Source organism: Schistocerca nitens, chromosome 8 (assembly GCF_023898315.1).
Source record: "Schistocerca nitens isolate TAMUIC-IGC-003100 chromosome 8, iqSchNite1.1, whole genome shotgun sequence".
Classification (NCBI taxonomy): Eukaryota; Metazoa; Arthropoda; class Insecta; order Orthoptera; family Acrididae; genus Schistocerca; species Schistocerca nitens.
Genome location: NC_064621.1, coordinates 526,109,989 through 526,135,812, shown reverse-complemented (window position 1 = coordinate 526,135,812; position 25,824 = coordinate 526,109,989). Strand labels below are relative to the sequence as shown.

The 25,824-nt window shown below is 42.7% G+C and overlaps 1 protein-coding gene across 1 annotated transcript in view; it reads right to left on the bottom strand.

Annotated features, from left to right (window-relative positions):
- Positions 1-25,824, bottom strand: part of LOC126199652 (head-specific guanylate cyclase-like) — a 332,527-nt gene that overhangs the window by 146,873 nt on the left and 159,830 nt on the right. Inside the window, exon 5 of the mRNA XM_049936580.1 lies at positions 15,575-15,741. Within this exon, the coding sequence (XP_049792537.1) occupies positions 15,575-15,741 (167 nt within the window). The remainder of the gene's footprint in view (positions 1-15,574; positions 15,742-25,824) is intronic.

The following is a 25,824-nucleotide window of genomic DNA, read 5'->3' as shown; positions in this document are numbered from 1 at the left end:
CTCACTCTCATTCTTTCTTTCTCATTCACTCACTGACACATTCGCTCTCTCTCCCCCCTCTCTCCCTATCACTCTCTCTCCCCCCTCTCTCCCTATGACTCTCTCTCCCCCCTCTCTCCCTATCACTCTCTCTTCCCCCCTCTCTCCCTATCACTCTCTCTCCCCCCTCTCTCCCTATCACTCTCTCCCCCCTCTCTCCCTCTCTCTCTCACTCACTCTCTCTCTCACTCACTCTCTCTCTCACTCTCCCTCTCTCTCACTCACTCTCTCCCTCACACACACACACACACACATACACACACACACACACACACACACACATGTTGACTCTGTGATAATGTTGCAAACTTTAAGAAATTCGGAGAAGCGTAACTATTTCAATTTGAGGAAAGATACTCTGGTCCGGAAACGACTGATTCGAAAATTGCAAGTGAAAATCGTTATGATACCTCTGACAGTGGAATACATATACCGTTACTGTTGTTGCTAAGATTCTATGGCAGCTAACTGTCATAGATGATAGTGTGGATCAAAACAAGTGCAAACCGTCCAGTAAATATGGGCTGTAAAATGTATACCTTAAGTAGTATGGGCAGTTGTTCAGCTTCAGTACAGTGAAAAACATCTCTTCTGCAGAACAAGTGCCCATAGCTTGAGGTATGTAATTTTAAGCCGATATTTACTGGAGATATTTTTCTTGCTTTTGTCCATACTACCTCCTCGAAAAATACGAGTATGTAAACCAAAGAGCTTTCAGCAGAAGAGATGTGTTTCACAGTATCCAACATCAACAATAGCACATAGCTCTTAAGGAATGCATTGTAGATCTTACGTTTATTGGGCATTTTTTCATGTTCTGTCCCATACTACCACTCCTGACAGGTGTCTCGCTACAGGCTTAGCAACAACAGCACTGGTGCAAATATTCCACTGTCAGAAATAGCAGAACGATTTCGCTTCTATATTTCGACTCGGTGGTTTCGGAGCAGTGGCTCTAAGCACTATGAGACTTAACATCTGAGGTCATCAGTCCCCTGGACTTAGAACTACTTTAACTAACCTAAGGACATCACACACATCCGTGCCCGAGGTAGGATTCGAACCTGCGACCGTAGCAGTAGCGCGGTTCCGGACCGAAGCGCCTAGAACCGCTCGGTCACAGCGGCCGGCTTCGGAGCAGTGTCCCTTATCTCAAATTGATACATTTATACTTCTCTATTATCCGTGAAAGTTTGTAATATCATCGCAGAATCTGCCTGTGTATATACAACAATATTATGAAAAGGATAGATTGCTTCTCACTTCAGAGAGGGGGAGTTGAGTCACAGACAGGAAGAATGAAAAGAGTTCTAAACATTTAAGCTCTTCGACGAAAAAGTCCTACCTTGGGTGTAGAAAATACTTAACGAAGGACGGAACTCTCTCTCTCTTTCTCTGTCTCTCTCTCTCTCTCTCTCTCACACACACACACACACACACACACACAGACACGACCCATGTCTCCAGTCACTGTGGTTGTGATGAAATGTTGTTTAGCTAACCAGGAGGACATTAAACAGCATCATTGCGTTTCTCTTAACTTTGTTCCCTACTGAGATATGAAAAGCTGTGCGTATTTTTTAAATAGCACCCTGTATTTTTTATTCGGTAATCCACTTCCTCTTCTCAAGACCAGTTCAAAAACGTATCACAGCGTACCATTCACGTAAACATGTCGTTATTAAAAACGTTACACAAAGCTAACTCTGACCCTCCTTTACCAGTACACACTGCAACAACTTAGGGCAATGTAACTCGTCCACTTGCTGAAGCTGACAGTAAACAAATGGAAGCCTAAGGGAAATGCACACCGGTCATTCAGTCAACCGTCTTCAGTTGAAGTTTTGTGTAAGTACAATGCACACCAACGAAGAGAAGGGAGAATTGCTACTCATCTATGGCGAATGTAAGTTGGTAAAACAGTAACTACAATAAAATATTCTTATTTACAATGTTATGGTCAAGAATACTTAATCTTTTCGTAGATGATACCATTCTGTTTGCTAAATGCTTACATAAAATCCTGGTATTCTACTGTCTGATAGAAGTCAAGAGGGTACAACGTAATATCGGAATACAATTCTTCAGGCTTTCCCGGCGTGGCGTTGTCATGTTGATTAATCGAGTTTCTGCCGGTTATTCGCGTCTTTCCTGCACGATATTTCAACTACGTGACTCGCAGTCTTCTTCAGGTTCAGTCCGATACTCAGCGGACAGCACCTGAAGAAGACTGCAAGCCACGTAGTTGAAATATCGTGCAGGAAAGACGCGAATAACCGGCAGAAACCCAATTAATCAACATAATATCGGAATGCTCATTACAAAGGTTGCATCTTCCCATAACTCAGTGAAGATTAAATAAGTATGTGATATACGGGGAAGTCCATTGATCGTGACAGGGCCAAATATCTCACGAAATGAGCGTCAAACGAAAGAGCTACAAAGAACGAAACTTGTATAGCTTGAAGGGGGAAACCAGATGGCGCTATAGTTGTCCCGCTACATGGCGCTGCCATAGGTCAAACGGATATCAACTGCGTTTTTTTAAAGTAGGAACCCCCATTTTTCATTACATATTCGTGCAGTACGTGAAGAAACATGAATGTTTTAGTTAGACACTTTTTTCACTTTGTGATAGATGGCGCTGTAATAGTCACAAACATATGGCTCACAATTTTAGACGAACTGTTGGTAACAGGTAGGCTTTTTAAATTAAAATACAGATCGTAGGTACGTTTGAACATTTTATTTCTGTTGTTCCAATGCGATACATGTACCTTTGTGAACTTATCATTTCTGAGAACGAATGCTCTTACAGCGTGTTTACCTGTAAATACCACATTAATGCAATAAACGCTCAAAATGATGTCCGTCAACCTCAACGCATTTGGCAATACATGTAACGACGTTCCTCTCAACAGCGAGTAGTTAGCCTTCTGTAATGTTCGCATAGGCATTGACAATACGCTGACGCATGTTGTCAGGCGTTGTCGGTGGACCACGATGGCAAATATCCTTCAACTTTCCCCACAAAAAGAAATTCGGGGACGTCAGATCCGGAGAACGTGCGGGCCACGGTATGGTGCTTCGACGACCAATCCACCCGTCATGAAATATGCTATTCAATACCGCTTCAACCGCGTGCGAGCTATGTGCCGGACATCCATCATGTTGGAAGTACATCGCCATTCTGTCATGCAGTGAAACAACTTGTAGTAACATCGGTAGAACATTACGCAAGAAATCAGCATACATTGCACCATTTAGATTGCCATCGATAAAATAGGGGGCAATTCTCTTTCCTCCCATAATGTCGCACCATTCACTAACCCGCCAAGGTCGCTGGTGTTCCACTTGTCGCAGCCATCGTGGATTTTCCGTTGCCCAACAGGGCATATTATGCCGGTTTACGTTACCGCTGTTGGTGAATGACGCTTCGTCGCTAAATAGAACGCGTACAAAAAATCTGTCACCGTCCCATAATTTCTCTTGTGGCCAGTGGCAGAACTGTATACGACATTCAAAGTCGTCGCCATGCAATTCCTGGTGCACAGAAATATTGTACGAGTACAATCGATGTTGATGTAGCATTCTCAACGCCGACGTTTTTGAGATTCCCGATTCTCGCGCAATTTGTCTGCTACTTATGTGCGGATTAGCCGCGACAGCAGCTAAAACACCTACTTGGGCATCATCATTTGTTGCAGGTCCTGGTTGACGTTTCACATGTGGGTGAACGCTTCCTGTTTCCTTAAATAACGTAACTATCCGGCGAACGGTCCGGACACTTGGATGATGTCGTCCAGGATACCGAGCAGCATACATAGCACACGCCCTTTGGGCATTTTGATCACAATAGTCATACATCAACACGATATCGACCTTTTTCCGCAATTGTTAATCGGTCCATTTTAACAAGGGTAATGTATCACGAAGCAAGTACCGTCCGCACTGGCGGGAAGTTACGTGATACCACCTACTTATACGTTTTTGACTAGTACAGCGCCGTCTATCACAAAGCGAAAAAAGTGGTCCAGCTAAAACATTCATATTTCTTTACGTACTACAAGAATATGTAATAAAAATGGGGTTTATATTTTAAAAAACGCAGTTGATATCCGTTTGACCTATGGCAGCGCCATGTAGCGGGTCAACCATAGCGCCATCTGGTTTCCCCCTTCAAGCTAGACGAGTTTCGTTCTTTCTGGTGTTTTCGTTTTTTCGCTTCATGCTTATTTTGTGAGATATTTGGCCCGGTCACATTCAATGAACCACGCTGTATAACTGCATTACATCCTAAGAGCCATGGGGATCTGTTTAGAAATAGGAATTTGTGAGGACGCATTTGATTGCTTCAGTGCTCGGTCATAATATTGACTTTCGTAAAGTGTGAATGTAGATGTAGAGGTTATTTGTTCATTGTACATACGGCAAACATCCTGAGACTGACTGAAGGTCATCATTACTCTCTACTTGTACATTAATTTCCGTCTGATTCGTTATTTTCTTAAAGTTGATAATGATCTCGATGATTTATTGTTAAGTGACAAACTGAAGCCTATAAAACTCTGAAAACCTAAGTGTTGCGTTAGAAAGGGATTTTTGGTCCCTGAAGCTTGATATTTCTGCACAAAAAGCGTCGTAAATGAAGATGGTAATTCTCTATACACGGTCCAGTCACATTTCTGTGACTACCACCTACGGTCGACGTCAAAGTGCAATAAATGCTCAACGACGGAAAGTGGCAACACTACCAGTGGAGAGCGTATAAAGCGTGTCGGGGTGACGCGAAAAACAATCCAGCCGTTGTGTTGCGGAAACGGAATGATTTATCTGAGATACAAAACGGCATGATCATTCGTTTTTGGGCCAAAGGGGGATGCATTTCTGAAGCGGCTATGTATGCAAACTGTTCACCCGTAGCCATGGTTAAATTATACCGTGCATCACAACTTGGCACTACCCAAACGGACTCCAAAGCAACTGTGGTGCATCATGGGTGACGGATCACATCGATGAACGACGGCTGCAGAGATGAGTACGTGCGAACAGACGAGCAACTGTTGAGCAGCTGAACAGCCAGACGAACTACGGGGCTAGAAACAGTGTCTCGTCAACTATAGTTCAGCGAACGCTGCTGCGTATGAGCCTCAACAGCAGGCGGTTGGTTCATGCACCCATCGATCGACGACGAAGTTTCGAATTTGCACGTCATACAGCAACCGAACGTCAACTGAGTGGCGACAGGTAACCTTTTCAGACGAATCACGTTTTATGTGCTCTGTCATACAGATAGCCGTTGACGTGTATGGCGTGAAACGCCCTGAACCGAACACCGTGCAACCAGGAGGGAGCGATATGGTCTGCGGAATGATTCCGTGGCATTACCTGTGTGATATCGCCTTTCTGAAAGGCACAATGGATCATCGCAAGTATGCATCTGTCCTTAGGGACCATTTTACCCCTACATGCAGTTCGGTTATCCTCGGCATGATGACATCTACCAGTTGGACAATGCAACGTGTGCCGGCCAGTGTGGCCGAGCGGTTCTAGGCGCTACAGTCTGGAACCGCGCGACCGCTACGGTCGCAGGTTGGAATCCTGCCTCGGGCATGGATGTGTGTGATGTCCTTAGGTTAGTTAGGTTTAAGTAGTTCTAAGTTCTAGGGGACTGATGACCTCAGATGTTAAGTCCCATAGTGCTCAGAGCCATTTGAACCAATGCAACGTGTCACAGAACTCACAGTGAACGTGAGTGGTTCGAAGAACACGGGGATGGATTTCCCGTACTCCCCTGGCCACCAAATTCTCTGGATTTGAACCCAGTGGAGAATCTGTGAGACCAACTCGATGGGGTTGTTCGCGGCATGGGTCTCCAACAGAGAATCATAAGGGAGCTGGCCGCAGCACTGGAGTCGGCACGGCTCCACATCCCTGTCCGTACCTTCCAGAACCTCACTGACTCTCTTTCTGCACGTTTCGCTGCGGTCCGTGCAGCAAAAGGTTTCTATCCAGGCTTTGGCATGTTGTCACATTATTGTGACTGGATATTGCATACACTAACTTCGAGGTTCGCCGATGACATTGTAATTCTGTCAGGGACAGCAAAGGACTTGGAAGAGCAGTTGTACGGAATGGACAGTGTCTTGAAAGGAGGGTATAAGATGAACATCAACAAAGCAAAACGAGCATAATGGAATGTAGTCGAATTAAGTCGCGTGATGCTGAGGGAATTAGATTAGGAAATAAGACAAAGTAGTAAAGGAGTTTTGCTATTTGGGGAGCAAAATAACTGATGATGGCCGAAGTAAAGAGGATATAAAATGTAGACAGGCAATGGAAAGGAAAGCGTTTCTGAAGAAGAGAAATTTGTTAACATCGTGTATAGATATAAATGTCAGGAAGTCGTTTCTGAAAGTATTTGTATGGAGTGTAGCCATGTATGGAAGTGAAACATGGACGATAAATAGTTTAGACAAGAAGAGATTAGAAGCTTTCGAAATGTGGTGCTACAGAAGAATGCTGAAGATTAGATGGGTAGATCACATAACTAATGAGGAGGTACTGAATAGAATTGGGGAGAAGAGAAGTTTGTGGCACAACTTGACTAGAAGAAGGGATCGGTTGGTAGGACATGTTCTGAGACATCGAGGGATCACCAATTTAGTATTGGAGGGCAGCGTGGAGGGTAAAAATCGTAGAGGGAGGCCAAGAGATGAATACACTAAGCAGATTCAGAAGGATGTAGGCTGCAGTAGGTACTGGGAGATGAAGAAGCTTGCACAGGATAGAGTAGCATGGAGAGCTGCATCAAACCAGTCTCAGGACTGAAGACCACAACAACAACAGCAACGTCAGAGCAATTGTAACGGCTTCCCTGTAATTAAAAAATGACTGTCGATAACTAAAAGAGTATAACTGTACGCCCTCCGGAGCTTGTTACACACTGGCCGCTGTGGTCGAGTGGTTCTAGGCGCTTCAGTCCGGAACCACGCGGCTGCTACGGTCGCAGATTCGAATCCTGCCTCAGGCACAGATGTGTGTGATTACCTTAGGTTAGTTAGGTGTAAGTAGTTCTAGGGGACTGATGACCTTAGATGTTAAGCCCCATAGTGCTCAGAGCCATTTGAACCATTTTTTGTTACACGTATGCATTTGTTTATGTGCCTGAACTACAATTATTTTTCTGGTTGACATTTTCTTGTAAATGAACACACGATTTGCCCTAAACAGATATCTGTGAAAAGCATATTTACGAAAAGTGCGTTGTTGTGCCTTAAAGCAGATCACCATCACTAATAACTTTTCAAAACTGTTTATCCACTCACTACCAAACAGTTTTACACTATCACTATGTTGCAGTCATATCTTACTATATACTCAATTTTTCTGCCAGTCAGCATTTTGCAGTTCGCATTACATTATCGTAGCAACCTTATTGGGCAATAAACGTTTACAGCCATGCAGCTTAGGTAGTGCATTCCTCTACTACTCTGGGCAATGATGAAGTTGAAATTTGTAGATAGATGGTGCACACACAATAGCGTTCTCGCTGCTGAACCAACACAGTCGAGTGAATTAATATTCTCAAGATTCATGTATTTGGTATGGACGTTGTTGGTCATTGCAAATGGAATCCAGGATAAGGGCCATTGTGGAGGCAAGTTGTGGCTCTGATGTCTGACCCTATGTTGAGTTTTCTATGGTCCCTCCTTGACGATGACAGCAAGTGAGCAGGTCAGTATTTTCAGTGGTGCCTGAGAGGATTAAGCGGTCACCCGTGCCATGTGATGTTTCCAGATGTTCTCTCATCCTACTTTGTATTTCATAACAGAAGCTATGTTTTCTGTTCTGGAACCGAAGCTTTGCTACCCTCCTACGACTTCATTTTCGTCTCTAGAGATGTATTCTGCTTTTCTGCTTGTTATTTTGGTATTTGATCTAATATTTAGTTTGTGCTGCTAGCGGTACTATCTGTTGACGCTGGGCAGTATTTGGGTGTGTAGCTCGAATAAAAAACAACTTCGTGATTGACAGACCGATGTGCGGGGGTGGGGGGTGTCAGTGTTGGCTTCGTGTAACTAGCCACTCTTGCCTCCGTATGTACTTATAAAATATACAACACAGCGAGAGAGTGCCACGCGCCCTCGTGCGTGCATGTGCGCGCCTGCGTGCGTGCATGTGTGTGTGTGTGTGTGTGTGTGTGTGTGTGTGCGTGTGTGTGTGCTTTTGTGTACGCTCGAGTGCACTTGGCTCTAACAACTCGACTAGCCGAACGTGAGTCACAGAGCTATTTTATACGAAGTGTAGCCGGATGATACAATCTGTATATTGAGCAAGCAGTAAAGGAAACAAAAGAAAAATTCGGAATAGGTATTAAAATCCATGGAGAAGAAATAAAAACTTTGAGGTTCGCCGATGACATTGTAATTCTGTCAGAGACAGCAAAGGACTTGGAAGAGCAGTTGAACGGAATGGATGGTGTCTTGAAGGGAGGATATAAGATGAACATCAACAAAAGCAAAACGAGGATAATGGAATGTAGTCGAATTAAGTCGGGCGATGTTGAGGGTATTAGATTAGGAAATGAGACACTTAAAGTAGTAAAGGAGTTTTGCTATTTGGGGAGAAAAATAACTGATGATGGCCGAAGTAGAGGGGATATAAAATGTAGACCTGCAATGGCAAGGAAAGCGTTTCTGAAGAAGAGAAATTTGTTAACATCGAGTATAGATTTAAGTGTCAGGAAGTCTTTTCTGAAAGTATTTGTATGGAGTGTAGCCATGTATGGAAGTGAAACATGGACGATAAATAGTTTGGACAAGAAGAGAATAGAAGCTTTCGAAATGTGGTGCTACAGAAGAATGCTGAAGATTAGATGGGTAGATCACATAACTAATGAGGAGGTACTGAATAGGATTGGGGAGAAGAGGAGTTTGTGGCACAACTTGACCAGAAGAAGGGATCGGTTGGTAGGACATGTTCTGAGGCATCGAGGGATCACCAATTTAGTATTGGAGGGCAGCGTGGAGGGTAAAAATCGTAGGGGGAGACCAAGAGATGCATACACTAAGCAGATTCAGAAGGATGTAGGTTGCAGTAGGTACTGGGAGATGAAGAAGCTTGCGCAGGATAGAGTAGCATGGAGAGCTGCATCAAACCAGTCTCAGGACTGAAGACCACAACAACAACAGCAACGTCAGAGCAATTGTAACGGCTTCCCTGTAATTAAAAAATGACTGTCGATAAGTAAAAGAGTATAACTGTACGCCCTCCGGAGCTTGTTACACACTGGCCGCTGTGGTCGAGTGGTTCTAGGCGCTTCAGTCCGGAACCACGCGGCTGCTACGGTCGCAGATTCGAATCCTGCCTCAGGCACAGATGTGTGTGATTACCTTAGGTTAGTTAGGTGTAAGTAGTTCTAGGGGACTGATGACCTTAGATGTTAAGCCCCATAGTGCTCAGAGCCATTTGAACCATTTTTTGTTACACGTATGCATTTGTTTATGTGCCTGAACTACAATTATTTTTCTGGTTGACATTTTCTTGTAAATGAACACACGATTTGCCCTAAACAGATATCTGTGAAAAGCATATTTACGAAAAGTGCGTTGTTGTGCCTTAAAGCAGATCACCATCACTAATAACTTTTCAAAACTGTTTATCCACTCACTACCAAACAGTTTTACACTATCACTATGTTGCAGTCATATCTTACTATATACTCAATTTTTCTGCCAGTCAGCATTTTGCAGTTCGCATTACATTATCGTAGCAACCTTATTGGGCAATAAACGTTTACAGCCATGCAGCTTAGGTAGTGCATTCCTCTACTACTCTGGGCAATGATGAAGTTGAAATTTGTAGATAGATGGTGCACACACAATAGCGTTCTCGCTGCTGAACCAACACAGTCGAGTGAATTAATATTCTCAAGATTCATGTATTTGGTATGGACGTTGTTGGTCATTGCAAATGGAATCCAGGATAAGGGCCATTGTGGAGGCAAGTTGTGGCTCTGATGTCTGACCCTATGTTGAGTTTTCTATGGTCCCTCCTTGACGATGACAGCAAGTGAGCAGGTCAGTATTTTCAGTGGTGCCTGAGAGGATTAAGCGGTCACCCGTGCCATGTGATGTTTCCAGATGTTCTCTCATCCTACTTTGTATTTCATAACAGAAGCTATGTTTTCTGTTCTGGAACCGAAGCTTTGCTACCCTCCTACGACTTCATTTTCGTCTCTAGAGATGTATTCTGCTTTTCTGCTTGTTATTTTGGTATTTGATCTAATATTTAGTTTGTGCTGCTAGCGGTACTATCTGTTGACGCTGGGCAGTATTTGGGTGTGTAGCTCGAATAAAAAACAACTTCGTGATTGACAGACCGATGTGCGGGGGTGGGGGGTGTCAGTGTTGGCTTCGTGTAACTAGCCACTCTTGCCTCCGTATGTACTTATAAAATATACAACACAGCGAGAGAGTGCCACGCGCCCTCGTGCGTGCATGTGCGCGCCTGCGTGCGTGCATGTGTGTGTGTGTGTGTGTGTGTGTGTGTGTGTGTGCGTGTGTGTGTGCTTTTGTGTACGCTCGAGTGCACTTGGCTCTAACAACTCGACTAGCCGAACGTGAGTCACAGAGCTATTTTATACGAAGTGTAGCCGGATGATACAATCTGTATATTGAGCAAGCAGTAAAGGAAACAAAAGAAAAATTCGGAATAGGTATTAAAATCCATGGAGAAGAAATAAAAACTTTGAGGTTCGCCGATGACATTGTAATTCTGTCAGAGACAGCAAAGGACTTGGAAGAGCAGTTGAACGGAATGGATGGTGTCTTGAAGGGAGGATATAAGATGAACATCAACAAAAGCAAAACGAGGATAATGGAATGTAGTCGAATTAAGTCGGGCGATGTTGAGGGTATTAGATTAGGAAATGAGACACTTAAAGTAGTAAAGGAGTTTTGCTATTTGGGGAGAAAAATAACTGATGATGGCCGAAGTAGAGGGGATATAAAATGTAGACCTGCAATGGCAAGGAAAGCGTTTCTGAAGAAGAGAAATTTGTTAACATCGAGTATAGATTTAAGTGTCAGGAAGTCTTTTCTGAAAGTATTTGTATGGAGTGTAGCCATGTATGGAAGTGAAACATGGACGATAAATAGTTTGGACAAGAAGAGAATAGAAGCTTTCGAAATGTGGTGCTACAGAAGAATGCTGAAGATTAGATGGGTAGATCACATAACTAATGAGGAGGTACTGAATAGGATTGGGGAGAAGAGGAGTTTGTGGCACAACTTGACCAGAAGAAGGGATCGGTTGGTAGGACATGTTCTGAGGCATCGAGGGATCACCAATTTAGTATTGGAGGGCAGCGTGGAGGGTAAAAATCGTAGGGGGAGACCAAGAGATGCATACACTAAGCAGATTCAGAAGGATGTAGGTTGCAGTAGGTACTGGGAGATGAAGAAGCTTGCGCAGGATAGAGTAGCATGGAGAGCTGCATCAAACCAGTCTCAGGACTGAAGACCACAACAACAACAACAGCCGGATAATGCTGCTACCTGCAGCGAAACTGTTAAAATTTGTACTCAGCCTGATATTTCTCATATCACACAGTGCATAAATCGATAACCGTATATGATGTTGAAGTGCTGACCTCTCTGGTAGGAAATGTAAACATGGCAATAGTCTAAAGTTGTTTAGCATACGCAAAATAGTTTGACTGCGTGAAGGTATAAGTAAGGTATTACTAGGTTAAACACGACTATTGTTCGAAACTTGAGTGCGTGACTCCAGCAGCGATTGTAGGACAGTTTAGAACTAGCCATTAGAAATCGTGTTGTAGCGTGCCCGTCGTGAACGTTTCCTGCAAACCTATGTAATTTGCCAGGATTTATTAAATAGTGCAAGAATAATAGACGGGCCGTACAAAATGTGATACTAAGTGAGGTTTAGACAAATGAGCAACGCACCATTTGCTACCATCACATGCAACAATGCTCCCTTTGGTAGAGAGGCCCAGATCATTTACACCATATGTAGCTTTGCTCTCTAAAAGGCCTGTATCCCATTATCACAGCTATATGCCTATTCGACGCTAACATGCATCACATCATCATTTAGCACAACTATGTATCCATTATCAGGAATTATGAATATACGTGCGATTTGCGACGCTTTCACTCTCCACAATATCGTGTTAACTAATTTTCTCTGTGCTTTGGTTAATTAGTGCCGCCATTTTACACCAATGTGGCGCACTGCACAGTTTGTTATCTGAAGCAACGCCTTAGTGTTTTCATAATTAATAAATCACTATAAAACCACCTTGCACAATACTGACTCAACTAGATTAACGAAACAGTATTTTCTGTTATGACGTGATTACTGTGTAATCAGCATGTTTATTGTGCAAATACATGTGTGTACAAATGCGTTAACACGAGCGAGCGAGAGAGAGAGAGAGAGAGAGAGAGAGAGAGAGAGAGAGAGAGAGAACATGAGTCATTTTAATTTTTAAAAAAATGTTCAAATGTGTCTGAATTCCTAAGGGACCAAACTGCTTAGGTCATCGGTCCCTAGACTTACCCACTACTTAAACTAACTTATGCTAAAAACAACACACACAGCCATGCCCGAGGCAGGACTCGAACCTCCGGCGGGAGACGCCGTGCAGTCCGTGACGTGACGCCTCAAACCGTGCCGCCACTCCGCGCGGCTCATTTTAATTAATTTTCTATTACTGATCAATCGGATTTGTTTCTTCTTTGTCTGTTTACCTTGAATATTTATTGTCTGTTATCAATCTCTCAGTGCCATTATTTCTTTCTGTCAGCGGGACTTTCATAAGTTCTTAGACAATTTTCCTGATTTATTTATTTCTTGAACATTTTGCTACCACGAGATCACGATGAGAGCAGCGTCCAATGCGGTTGGGATTTGTCTAAACACTGGTCTTCGCGCACTTCTATTGAAGGAAAACAGACCGGTACTGATCGTCTTTGTTACGATGCGTAGAAATTCATGTTATGGCTGGATCGTAATCATATGCCATTTGCGTAACTGCAAACTGTCGTTTGGTGCCATACTTTGCGATGGTTAACTCTTTTGATCCCGCTGAGCACCAGGTACACGTTGTAACCTGATTTTGCGGTGACGTGCCGTTGAAATATGTAATGCATCACTAATACAAGGCATTTGTCCAGAAAGACTGAAATATGCCGTTGTTAAACCCCTATTTAAGAATAATGATACCTTAGCAACAATAATACACTCAGAAAATCCCAGTCTGGATTTCAGAAGTGTTGCTCTAAAGGGAATGCCTTTTACATGTTCAGTCACCGGATTTTACAAGCATTAAATAATGAAATAGCGCCGGCTGCTATTTTCTGCGACTTATTTAAGGCATTTGACTGTATGAATCATAATATTCTCGTAGATAAATTGAAGTTTTATAGGACCAATGGTATAGCCAACCAATGAATAATGTCAAATCTAACCAAATGAATTCAAAAAGTTGCAATCAGTAATTCAGTGAATATAGTGTGGGTTCGTAATTCGGACTGGGGAGAAAAACATGTATGAGGTTCCCCAAGGCTCTATCTTAGGTCCATTACTGATACTTATATATGTAAACGATCTTCCGTCTAACACACAACAAGTAGAGTTAGTTGTTTTCGTAGATGACACTAGTATTTTAATCAGCCCAAGCATACATACAGAAACGGAACAAATTCTAAACAAAATGTTTAAAAGTATCGTTGACCGGTTTTCTGCGAATAGTTTCGCCCCCAATTTTAAAAAGACATAACATATTCAGTTCAGCACATCTAGGGGAATTACACCAATGATCAGTGTAACACCTGCCGAGGAAATAAATAGGGTGGAAACTTCAAAATTGTAGATGTACATATTGATGAGGATTAAACTGGGGAAAGCACATTCTGGACCTCATCAAACAACTTAGTTCAGCTATATTTTCACCTGGAGCCATACCCAGTCTTACAAACTAAAATCCGCCCGAAAAGACCACGAAGGTCTAATGATACCAACCGGCCACCGTGTCATCCTCAGCCCACAGGCGACACTGGATATAGATATGGGGCATGTGGTCAGAACAGCGCTCTCCCGCCCTTGGGGAGAGACAAATCAGCAAGCTGGCAGATTTGCATAATTTCATTCGATAATGTCATATTGAACAATGTTCTGAGGTAACTCATCTTTAAGAAAGAAAGTATTCATTGCGCAAAAACATGCTGTTGGATTAGATTAGATTAGATTAATTATTCATTCCATAGATCCATAAAATAGGGAATCCTCCTCGGTGTGGAACATGTCAGATAGACACAGTACAAAAATGTAATTAGAAAAACTTGAGTTTCATTAATTTTAATGATCCTCAGTCAATAAACAGTAAAATTATGTAAAGAATTAAATTTAAACTTATAATATTTACAGGTTTAATACTTGCATCTGCTTTCATTAAATCCATCATTCAGACATTTGCCAGTTTATTGGTTATTACAACCAAGTATTGTCATAAATTAAAGTAAATTATTCATTTCAGTGATCCTCAGTTCAGAACAGTCAGATTATGTACAAGATTTAAAATTAAACTTCCACTATTTACAGACTTAAGACTTACATCTGCTTTCCATACATCCACCATTCACACAGTAGGTAGTTACTTGGCTGTTACAACCAACTATTGTTAAAAATTAAAGCATAATAAATTTTCATTAAAATGGTCTACTGCACTTGTTCAGAAAGTCATGGGTGGAATAGAAGGAGTCGGCCACCAACAATGGTTGTTGGTAACTTATTGAAAATGTGCGTTGCTGAATACTGGACTCCTTTCTCGGCAAGAGTAAGTGATTTTAAATCTTTATGTGTATTGTTCTTATTCCTAGTATTGATACTGTGTACTAAGCAGTTAGCTGGAAAAAGAGATGTATTATTTAAGAATAATATGCGGTGCTCACCTACCACCTCTTGTAGTCATCTGTTTAAGAAGTTGCACATACTGACTACTGCTTCACAGTAAATTTATTTCTTCACGAAGTTTCTTGTAAATAATCCACTACAGTTAAAAATGAACAATGATGTACGCAATTACTGTACAATACCAGTAGGAAAAATGATAATCATTACTCCACATGAAGATTGTCTATAAGACAAAAAGAGCTGCACAGTGCTGCAAAGACTTGTTTTGATCACTTACCCAGGGATATAAAATGTCTCACAGACAGCAAATTAAAATTTGAAAACAAACTGAGAAAATTTCTCCTTGAGAATTCGTTCTGTTCCGTAGAAGAACGTGTAACAGGTGGTGGGTAGGACTCACTGACTCACAAAATCTGTATATCATTTTTCCTTTCTGGAAAAAGTTAGAAATGTAACCATATGTATAAATTAATTTTCGATGTGAATGTAAAATGATTCTTTCCACATCATTACGATCTATAGTGCAACATGCTCCATGGAACATGAAAGTAACTAACCAACTAACTAATTAATAAAAGCTGAGTATACTTACCTTATAAACATCCAGCTGGCCACAGAAGACATCGAACTGGCTGTACAGGCTCTCGAGCATGCTGATGACCATCATGGGCGTGGCGTTGGAGCAGATGGACGTGAAGCCGACGATGTCGCTGAACAACATCGTCACATTGTCGTGCGTCGTCGCTTCGATGGTTTTACCTATAATGGTGGCATTCCAAAGCATATATACCGACTCTTATTTAACTCCACTCAGTTAACGCGATGATACGGCACGCAGTTTCTATTCACAAACTGTACGAGATATATTTAAATTCTCCTTACATTTACTGGGACAGTAGAAGACTGTGGGAAGATAATAATAAATAGGAACCTAGGTCCACATAGGTACATATGGTGCACGGACAAACACTTGAAACAAGATGTTTTACACTGATAAACCTTTTTGGTGACACGGTTCTAATTCTCTGAGAAGTACTGACCGATTAATCGAGTAAGACGATCAGTGGTGACAGCTGTTTCAGTGGTGGAGCGGGTTGTGGAAGATCGTGATCTCTGCACGCGCCGTGTGTGTCTTAGAACTGGACGCACTAAACTGCTACCGCATTTCACCCGCCACACGCGGGAGAATGAATACAGGGTGGTTCAAAATTAATGGGACACAAAGTATTTCTGTGACTGTAGTTATGATCGTATTTCAGAAATAAACATGTAGACTGAAAGGTTAATTCTCATAGTTTCCATTGGCATTCACAGATGTTCCATTTGTGAGACGGCAGATGTCTATCCGGCACTTAATTTCCTGTAAGACCCATTCCCAATCAACGGAGTTAGCCGCGCCACCTATCCGATGCCTTAGCTGCTGTAAGTCCTGAGGAAATGAAGGTACGTACGTACGTAAACCATATCCTTCACACATCCCAAAAGAAAAACTAATGGTGTAAGGTCGGGCAACTTGCGGGACCACAACAGGAACGACATATCATTAGACTCACGTATGACTGCTACGATTAGTTATGGCGCAGAAAACATTAAATTTCGGAGGATGACGCTGATGTCTCACAGAGGCTCAAGGGTTTTGTGCACCCCATATTCTCAGATTATGCTTGTTCATCTTCTCACTTAAGTGAAATATGGCTCCGTCATAAATCTGTTTGTGAAACCATCCACCTCTTCCGCGCTTGAAAATCAATGCAAAATCGCCTCCGTTTTCGGTCATGGTCTGGTTTTAGCGCTTGCAACATTTGAATTCTGTAAGCCGTGAATTGCAGGCGCTTGTGCAACAGGCATTACACTGTTGATTACGATTCACTTCTTTGCTGGCACGAGGCGTGGATTTTCAGGGGCTTCTTTCGTAGAACGTACGGATGTCTTCCAATACATCATTATCGGCAGATGGCCGTCTTGTGGTTTTTTGCTTGCGCAATATACATCCTGTCTCTCCGAATTACTTTGCCCATCTAGCAGTGTTGTGCCACTTGACCAAATTTAATCTAATGCTAACGGCAGCAGTGAACAATGACGACAGCTTTCCTTTGTTTGATTGTTGCCAACCCAAACTGTGAGAGTTAATCTTTCAGTCTACAAGTCTATTTCTGAAATAAATTGTTACTGTAGTCTGTCCTATTCATTTTGAAACACCATGCACTATCATTTAGTTGCATGGAAACAGTTTTCCCAGTTTTTAAATTTTTTTTTGGGGCAGAGGTGTGGGAAAATGGATTGAGGTGGAGGAAATGTTTATCAGTTTTCTGGATGGTACCATGTGGCTCACGACGATTCCCGCCATTATCTTCTTCTCAGAGTAGCACCTACACCAAAGTCTACACCAACGTCCTCAATTACAGTGGAATTTCGCCTAGCGGGCATAATTTGTTTCAGAATCTTACTCGCACTGCGAAACATTCGTTAAGCGAATCAATTTATCCCATATAAATTAATGTAAAATACGATCATGCGTTGGAGAATAGACTGGTATTCTATTCTCCAACAATCAAAGGTTGGCAAAGGACACTGGAGTCTACTCAGGTTGCCGATACTTGTTTGCAGAACTCGGAAATGTCCACTGAAATTTGAGAAATCAATCGGACTTCAAGGATTTTAATGCAGCTCTGCCAACAAACCCTACTCCCACATCCTAGATGGCATGAGTCGTGAGGAACCCCTAGGCAATGTGTGACACACAGTGGATACAGGCTACAAAGCCAATGGGAGAGGATGAAAGGCGAACTTATTTCCGGCGCGTTTAAATAACCGGAACATATTGACTAAGGGAGATAACACCGAAAGAAAATCCTGGTCCTCCTAGATGGGGGTTGAGCAGATGGCTGGTAACCAACTCTCAGAAAACACAGACTACTCCCAGTACTCAAACGAGCCTCGGAAACAGGATCGTCTCAAAGGTAAATGACAAGGCTATGAAAAAGTACAAACGAAGATGGATAAATGGGCACATCAAAGTAGAAACATGGAATGTGAGAGGAATTTCCCAAAAGAAGGTAGAATTGGTAAATATACTAAGCGACATGAATATCGATGCTGCAGCACTCACAGAAACTAAAAAAAATTAAGAGGAAATAAATATGTAGGGGATTACATTATATGCTATAGTTGTTTTAACAACATAAAACACCCAGCAAAGGTGTAGCACTACTACTGCATAAAAAATGGGAAAAAGACTTTCAAGATTGTACATCCGTAAGTGAAAGAATACTTGTAGTCAGGCTGAAACTGATAAGTGTATATGCACCTGAAGAAGGGAAAAAAGATGAGTCTGAAAGCTTCTATGAAGAACTAGAGAAGACTCTGAGTAAATACAGTGCTACTGATCAGATTATTATGATAAGTGATTTCAATGCCAGACTAGGAAATATCCCAGTAACAAACGTTATAGGTCCATTTGGAGAACCAATATGTAATGAAAATGGAAAATTACTAAGAGATTTCGCACTTGCAACAATTTAAAAATCACAAATTCACTTTTTAAGGGAAAGGATATACACAAGTATACTTGGGCCAGCAGAGGTCTTAGATCAATAATTGACTACATCTTAGTAAATGATTAGCTAGCGGGCCAAGTAAGGGATACAAGAGTTTATAGGGGACAAGATATAGGATCAGATAATTTCTTACTAATCTCCAGAATAGATCTTTTCACAAAATGGAAGAAAATAACTAAACAAGTAACAAACCAGCATCTATGCATTAAGGCATCAAGGGATCTACCTAGACAGGAACAGTCTTTTAAATAATTTACTATATGCTGATGATGCAGTGATCCTAGCAGATAAGGAAGATGACCTTCAGAAAGGAATCTACTTGGGATGAGAAATTCCGCGTTATGCAAGACACCTGTTTTTTCCTTTTTTGTTACACCCATACATGTTTCAGCACTTTTGTGCCATCATCAGTGGGTTAAATTTTTTATTTTTAACTGTAAAATTGATTGAAAGAGAGTAGACAAAATAAACCACAAAATACAAAAACAAACAACACGAAACCATGAAACACACACATAAACACAACACAACACAAAAAAATCAGCAGACAGTAGGCAACAAATGGCACGTAATGACTTACAACAACAAAGTCACACACATGGTGGGTAATATACTAAAGAAACAAGGACTCAACATCGCATACAGAACCAACAACACAATGCAAAGCAGACTTGGAAGAAATACCACCAACACTGAAAAATACAGCCGGTCTAGTATATACCACCTTCCTTGCAACTGCTGTCAATCTGTGTATGTGGGCCAAACATGTAGGAATTTCAGAACCAGGTATACAGAACAACTCAGAGCACTGAAAAGCAATAGCTCACACTCAACATTTGTAGACCACTTGATAGCACACAATCACCACCCAACAAACATTGAAACTGCCTTACACATAATAAAAACTAGTAGCAGCTTATACCAAAAATTAACCATAGAAGAAAACTATCACAAACAAAAGTCAATAGCCCAAGGAAAGAAAGCACTCAATGAATACAATTACTGTGCAACAAAACCCTCTTCACCACGACAGAACCCACACCAAAACTACTGATGGAAAAAAAAGAAATCCTTCTCCCTCCCTCGCCCCCCTCCTCTCTCTCTCCCTCTCTGCCCCAGTCCTCAACGCACACACGCACACCCACATAAACCATACATCACTGACACCAAATACAATTCAAACCCGCGCACCTCACCCAGCCAAAATGCGACTCAACATTATCGACAAATAAATTTGTAGCTCACGTAGCCACTGGTTTCAAAAAATGTTTAAATGTGTGTGACTTCCTAAGGGACAAAACTGCTAAGGTCATCGGTCCCTAGACTTACATACTAATTAAACTATCTTTAACTTATGCTAACAAGAACGCACAAACCCCTGCCCGGGGGAGGACTCGAACCTCCGACGGGAGGGGCCGCGCAGTCTGTGCAAGAAGCTTCAAACCGCGCGGCCACCCCGCGCGGCTGCCACTGGTTTACTGGGCTGACGAAATTCAACATACGATGCAACCGATTCCCATGCTTTCAGCATTTCTCTTATTGCGCCAGAAGATTGCTGCTTTGATGTTACAGCCTCCTTCTCCTTGTCTGAAAAACTCACCTCCACAACTTCCTGCTGTGAAACACACTGCATCTCCGTAAGTTCTTTGGTGGTCATTTCTTGGTTGTGATCTTCCACAAACTCCTCGATATCATTGTTATCCATTTCTAGTCCCATGCTCTTGGCCAAAGAAGCAATATCGTTGACTACAAGCTCCACAGGTACTGCCTCAAATGCCTCAGAGTTACGTTCGACTGTGAAAAGTGTTCATATTCTTGAACGTTTCCACCGCCAGGCGCGAACGGCTAGTGACGTCACACTAAATCGTCGTCAGTCTTTATACGAAACGTCACTCGTTAAGCGAGTCTATGTTTTACAATTTCTTATGCTCCTTGTGCAAATTGTGCGCTACGGGAGGTGCTCGATAAGCGAGGTTCCACTGTATTTGTTTTGTATGATACGGTCTCTGTCGTTCCTTACAATTTTGCCCTCCACAGTTCCGTTCCGTTATTTCCTGACATCAAAGTCTATTTCAGTGAATTCACGCAAATTATTAAATGGCCAACTGATTTTGACAGACTACTTATTCATTATCAATAGCTGACAAGAAATTATTGGTCATGTTTAGACTTGCCCATGACCATATAGTGAAAAAGTTTTCCGATTTGTTGGCACGGCAGTGTGGTTGTCCAACGTGTCTACAACGAATAGTGTACCAGTCGCAGCCACGTATCACGGAGTGAAATAAATGATCATATGGCATTATTGACCGGAGACCCCCCTCTGCGCTTGTTTGGCCGCCTGTCATTTTGTCGACTTGCGCTTAGCTGAAGGTAAGATGAAATGTCTGGGAGAACACAAACGCCCAGTTCCCCGACTGAAGAAAATCTGCGACCTGGGTAGGAACCGAACCTGGGACTGTAGATCTAGAGCTAATGACACTGAGCACTAGACCAGACATGCGGACACGCGGAATAAGAAGAGTGGTTGCAAAGAGGTCGAAACAAACAAGCACCGGAGAATGTGTCTTGCCTTGCAATGACAACCGGTTTCAAACATAACAAGAATTGCTGTTCTCTGTGACTACATGTCCATATCAATTAGCATCATAATGAACTCTGCAAAGGCGACTGCCAGAAAGGGACATTTGCAAAGCATTGCTCATAGTAGCACGTAAGTCTGTACGTCTTCAATGGGCCTAACAACAGAGGAACTGGAAAGTTAGCTGTTTGGAGGCGTCCAATGTGATTCGAGGAGTCTTGATTTTGCCAATTTTCAAAGGAAATATACCGTCGAGTGCATCGAAGGTGCAATGAGGCGTTTAACTCGCTGTGCGTGGAGGGTATAGTTCAGACCGCAGGGGGTCCTGTGACGCCTTATTTATTATTTATTTATTGCTTATTTTGACTGACCAGATTACGGCCGTAAGGCCCATTGTTACATCTGACTAGGAACACAACACACACAAAAGATATTATAAAACTTCCTTTAATGATAGTAATAATAATAATAACAGTAACAGTAGCTGACACTAATAACAAAATGAAAATAATTGTAATTATAACAGAATAGAGCATTGAGAGTGCCACAGATTAGCTTAGCACATCTGAAGCCATGTTTAGTATCATTAGAAGCGGAATGGATAAAGGAAGAGAATAAGACTGAAATGACAGTGAGAATGCCTGTTAGGAAAGAACAGAATGCAGTTAAGAAACTCTGCCGACAAGTTCTGGAGGGGGAGGGAGACTGATCATAATGAGGTGCACAGAATACAGGAGATAAGGTGGACCATTATCTGTCTTTTGAAGTTTAGAAGGAATTTAATTTCCCCATTTGGAGGACTATTGTTCCAAAGTCAGGTCCTTGATACAGAAAATGGTTCAGAAAACATGGCAGTGCTCGGTGATGGCACAGAGAGAATTTTACTTTGTTGAGAACGAGTATTTCTACTGTGCTGTTCAGATAGTGAGAGCTGAAGACCAATAAGACGGAGTGCAATGATTTGGAAGACGATAGAGCAAACACAGAGTATGAGAGCCTCTACGCTTATAGCCACGTAGCCATAATAGCTGTTCGTAGGCCGGTGTGACATTGTCGAAAAAGCTTAAGACACAACTATACCGTACATAAGCATTCATCGCCAGTTCCAGTTCACATGAGCTTTCGTATAAAAGTCCTTGGAGAATAGTATCACCACAGTCAGGTATGGGGAATCTTAGGGTCTCTAAAAGCTAGTTTTTAAGCTCGAGAGGAAATACATTTTTATATTCCTGTAGTGAGTGAAGTGAAGCTGACGCTTTCTTACAGACTGCACTTGTGAGTTCAATCCAGTCTGAATGATAGTTCATAATTATGCCCGCAAGCTCTTTGCAGAAGAAGAAAAGCTTATTTGTGTGCCGTTTAGGATTAATGATGGAAGAGATTCTCTGAATGAGCGTCTAAGATAGATTCCGTTTTGATGGGTTAAGTTTTAAACATGTGCTATGCGCCAACACTGATAGGGGAAGTAAATCGGCATTTACATGCTGGATGGCTGTACACAGGTTTGTTGGATTTGCACTTAGATGTAAATGAATGTTATCAACGTACAGATGATATGTGCAGTGGGAGAGAATAGTCGATGGTGATGATGTTTGGTTTGTGGGATGCTGAACTGCGCGGTTATCTGCGCCCGTACAAATTCCCAACATTTACCCAGTCCAATCTCGCCATTTTCATGAATGATGATGAAACGATGAGGACAACACAAACACCTAGTCATCTCGAGGCAGGTGAAAATCCCTGACCCCGCCGGGAATCGAACCCGGGACTCTGTGCTCGGGAGAACAGTTGATACATCATTAACTTACAACGAGAAGAGCAATGGGCTCAATACTGATTCTTGTGGGGCCATCGATCTTGCATCCCTCCATTGTGATCTTTTTGTTCCAATCACTGCACACTGTTGTCGAGATAAAAGGTACGAGTGTTTTTCGTACCATGACTTGAGCTCACTAATTCAAGTTACCGTGGACATGAGCAACGATGTGTAAGTGCCGCGCGGGATTAGCCGAGCGGTAGCCGGCACGGTAGCTCAGCGTGTTCGTTCAGAGAGCTGGTTGGCCTCTGTGATAAAGAACTGAATGGAACGATCAACAAACGAACCTTAACGGATGTCATGTGACGTCCGCAACGACCAAACACAACGATCAACAAGGAACAAAAAGGGAAAAAAAGCGGTCATGGCGCTGCAGTCATGGACTGCGCGGCTGGTCCCGTCGGAGGTTCGAGTCCTCCCTCAGGCATGGGTGTGTGTGTTTGTCATTAGGATCATTTAGGTTAAGTAGTGTGTAAGCTTAGGGACTGATGACCTTAGCAGTTAAGTCCCATAAGGTTTCACACACATTTGAACATTTTTTGATGTCTATGCCAACATCTTCGGTGACGAAGCGTTGCTTTTTCTTTTACATCCTCAGGATGCGTCTTCCAAGAAGATAACAGTTTCGTTAATGATACTTCTCGCTAGTGTTCTGGGCTGACGATTATTCATGCAATCTATCGTACCTCGTCTGGCGCAGGAGATCTCCAACTCTGTATCAGACTGAAAATGTCTGGGACAGTTGTAATAATGAATGGAGTGTAGTAATCAACATCCCTGCAATTTAGTAGCTATAAAGGAATTAGTCATCAATGTGAGGCTTCAATTGAATGTAGTAGTACTTTTGGGATATTGGCCATGTCTTGGTATTATAACTGGAGCAACAAAATTGAACTCAGGAACAAAAGTCATGGAATGGCGATATGCATATATACAGATGGCGGTAGTATCGCGTACCTTAGGTATAAAAGGGCAGTGCATTGACGCAGCTCTCATTTGCACTCAGGTGATCACTGTGGAAAAGTTTCCGATGAGGCCATGGCCGCACGATGGCAGTGAACAGACTTTGAACGTGGAATAGTATTTGAAGCTAGACGCATGGGACATTCCATTTCGGAAATCGTTAGAGAACTAATATTCCCAGACAGACAGTAATCAAGAGTGTGCCGTTGGTACCAAATTGCAGCTATTACTTCTCATCACGGACAATGCAGTGGCCGACGACCTTCACTTAACGGCCGAGAGCAGCGGCGTTTGGGTGGACTCGTCAGTGCTAACAGACAAGCAACAATACCTGAAACAACCGCAGAAATTATGGTGGAACGTACGACGAACGTATCCGTTAAATTTGGCGATAATGGGTTACGGCAGCATACGACCGACGCTATTGTCTTTGCGAACACCGCTGCATGGTCTGCAGCGCCTCTCCTGGGCTCGAGACCATATCGGTTGGATGTGGAAAACCATGGCTTGGTCAGATGAGTCTCGATTTCAGTTGGTAAAAGCTGACGGTTGGGTTCGAGTCTGGGGCAGACCTCTCGAAGCCAGGGGCCAAAGTTGTCAGCAATGCACTGTGCAAGCTGGTGGTGGCTCCATAACGGTGTGGGCTGGAACGGACTGGGTCCTCTCGTCCAACTGAACCGATAATTGATTGGGAATGGTTATGTTCGGCTACCTGGAGACCTTTTGCAGCCGTTCATGGACTTCATGTTCCCAAACAACGATGGAATTTTTATGAATGACAATGCGTCATGTCGCTGGGACACAATTGTACCCGACTGGTTCGAAGAACATTTCGGACAATTCGAGCGAATTGTTTGGCCACCCAGATCGCCGATTGTGAATCTCATCAAATATTTGTGGGCCACAATCGACAGGTCAGCTCGAGGACAGAATACTGCACCGGCAACACTTTTGCAATTATGGACGACTATAGAGGCAGGTGGCTCAAGACTTCTACGGCGATCTTCATGTTTAGTCCACACCACATCGAGCTGGCACAAGGCGGTTCGATACGATATTAGGAGTTATGATTTTTGTCTCCTCAGTGTAAAGTAATTCACATATACACAAATCCTGGAGACACCTGTAGGCTCTCTTCATCGCCAATTGTTAGAGGTGAGGTTGCAAGCGATTAGTGTGATGTCTACTGCAGGTCACTACTTTTCTGTCAGTGTGCTTTATCTACGAAAACTGATGGCTCGTTTACTGGTTCTTGTATCGGGTCTTTTGTGAGCAGACCAGTACCTCTGCCGTGGTCAAGTCTAGTTCCCGTTCTTCGCAGCGCTCCTCGCCACCGGAAGCTCTTGAGCTATCGGTTGCGTTGAGGGGACGGGTGAAGTGTTTTCCCCTGCCGTCGGCGTTTCCGGCAGCCAAGCAGCTAGTGCTCCAGTGCTGTATGCTTTTAGGCAGTCGATTCTAACGGTCCTGAATGGCACCAGCGGTAAAATATCCGGAGCGGCAAACGTGGGTCGTTTCTGAGGAAACTCGTATACAGCGCCCTGCAGACTACCTGGATGGTTTTTGGACAACATGGTTGTGGAGATGAAGCAGCGATTAGTATGACTAATAAATTATTCAAAAACAGTCTTAATCGCATTTATTATTATTACTATACCGCCAACCGGTTTTAACCCGACGTCTGGGCGTTTACACCATTGGTCGACTGCTGGTGATGTCACTCCTGTCTACATAACGGCAGGAAACTACACTCCTGGAAATTGAAATAAGAACACCGTGAATTCATTGTCCCAGGAAGGGGAAACTTTATTGACACATTCCTGGGGTCAGATACATCACATGATCACATTGACAGAACCACAGGCACATAGACACAGGCAACAGAGCATGCACAATGTCGGCACTAGTACAGTGTATATCCACCTTTC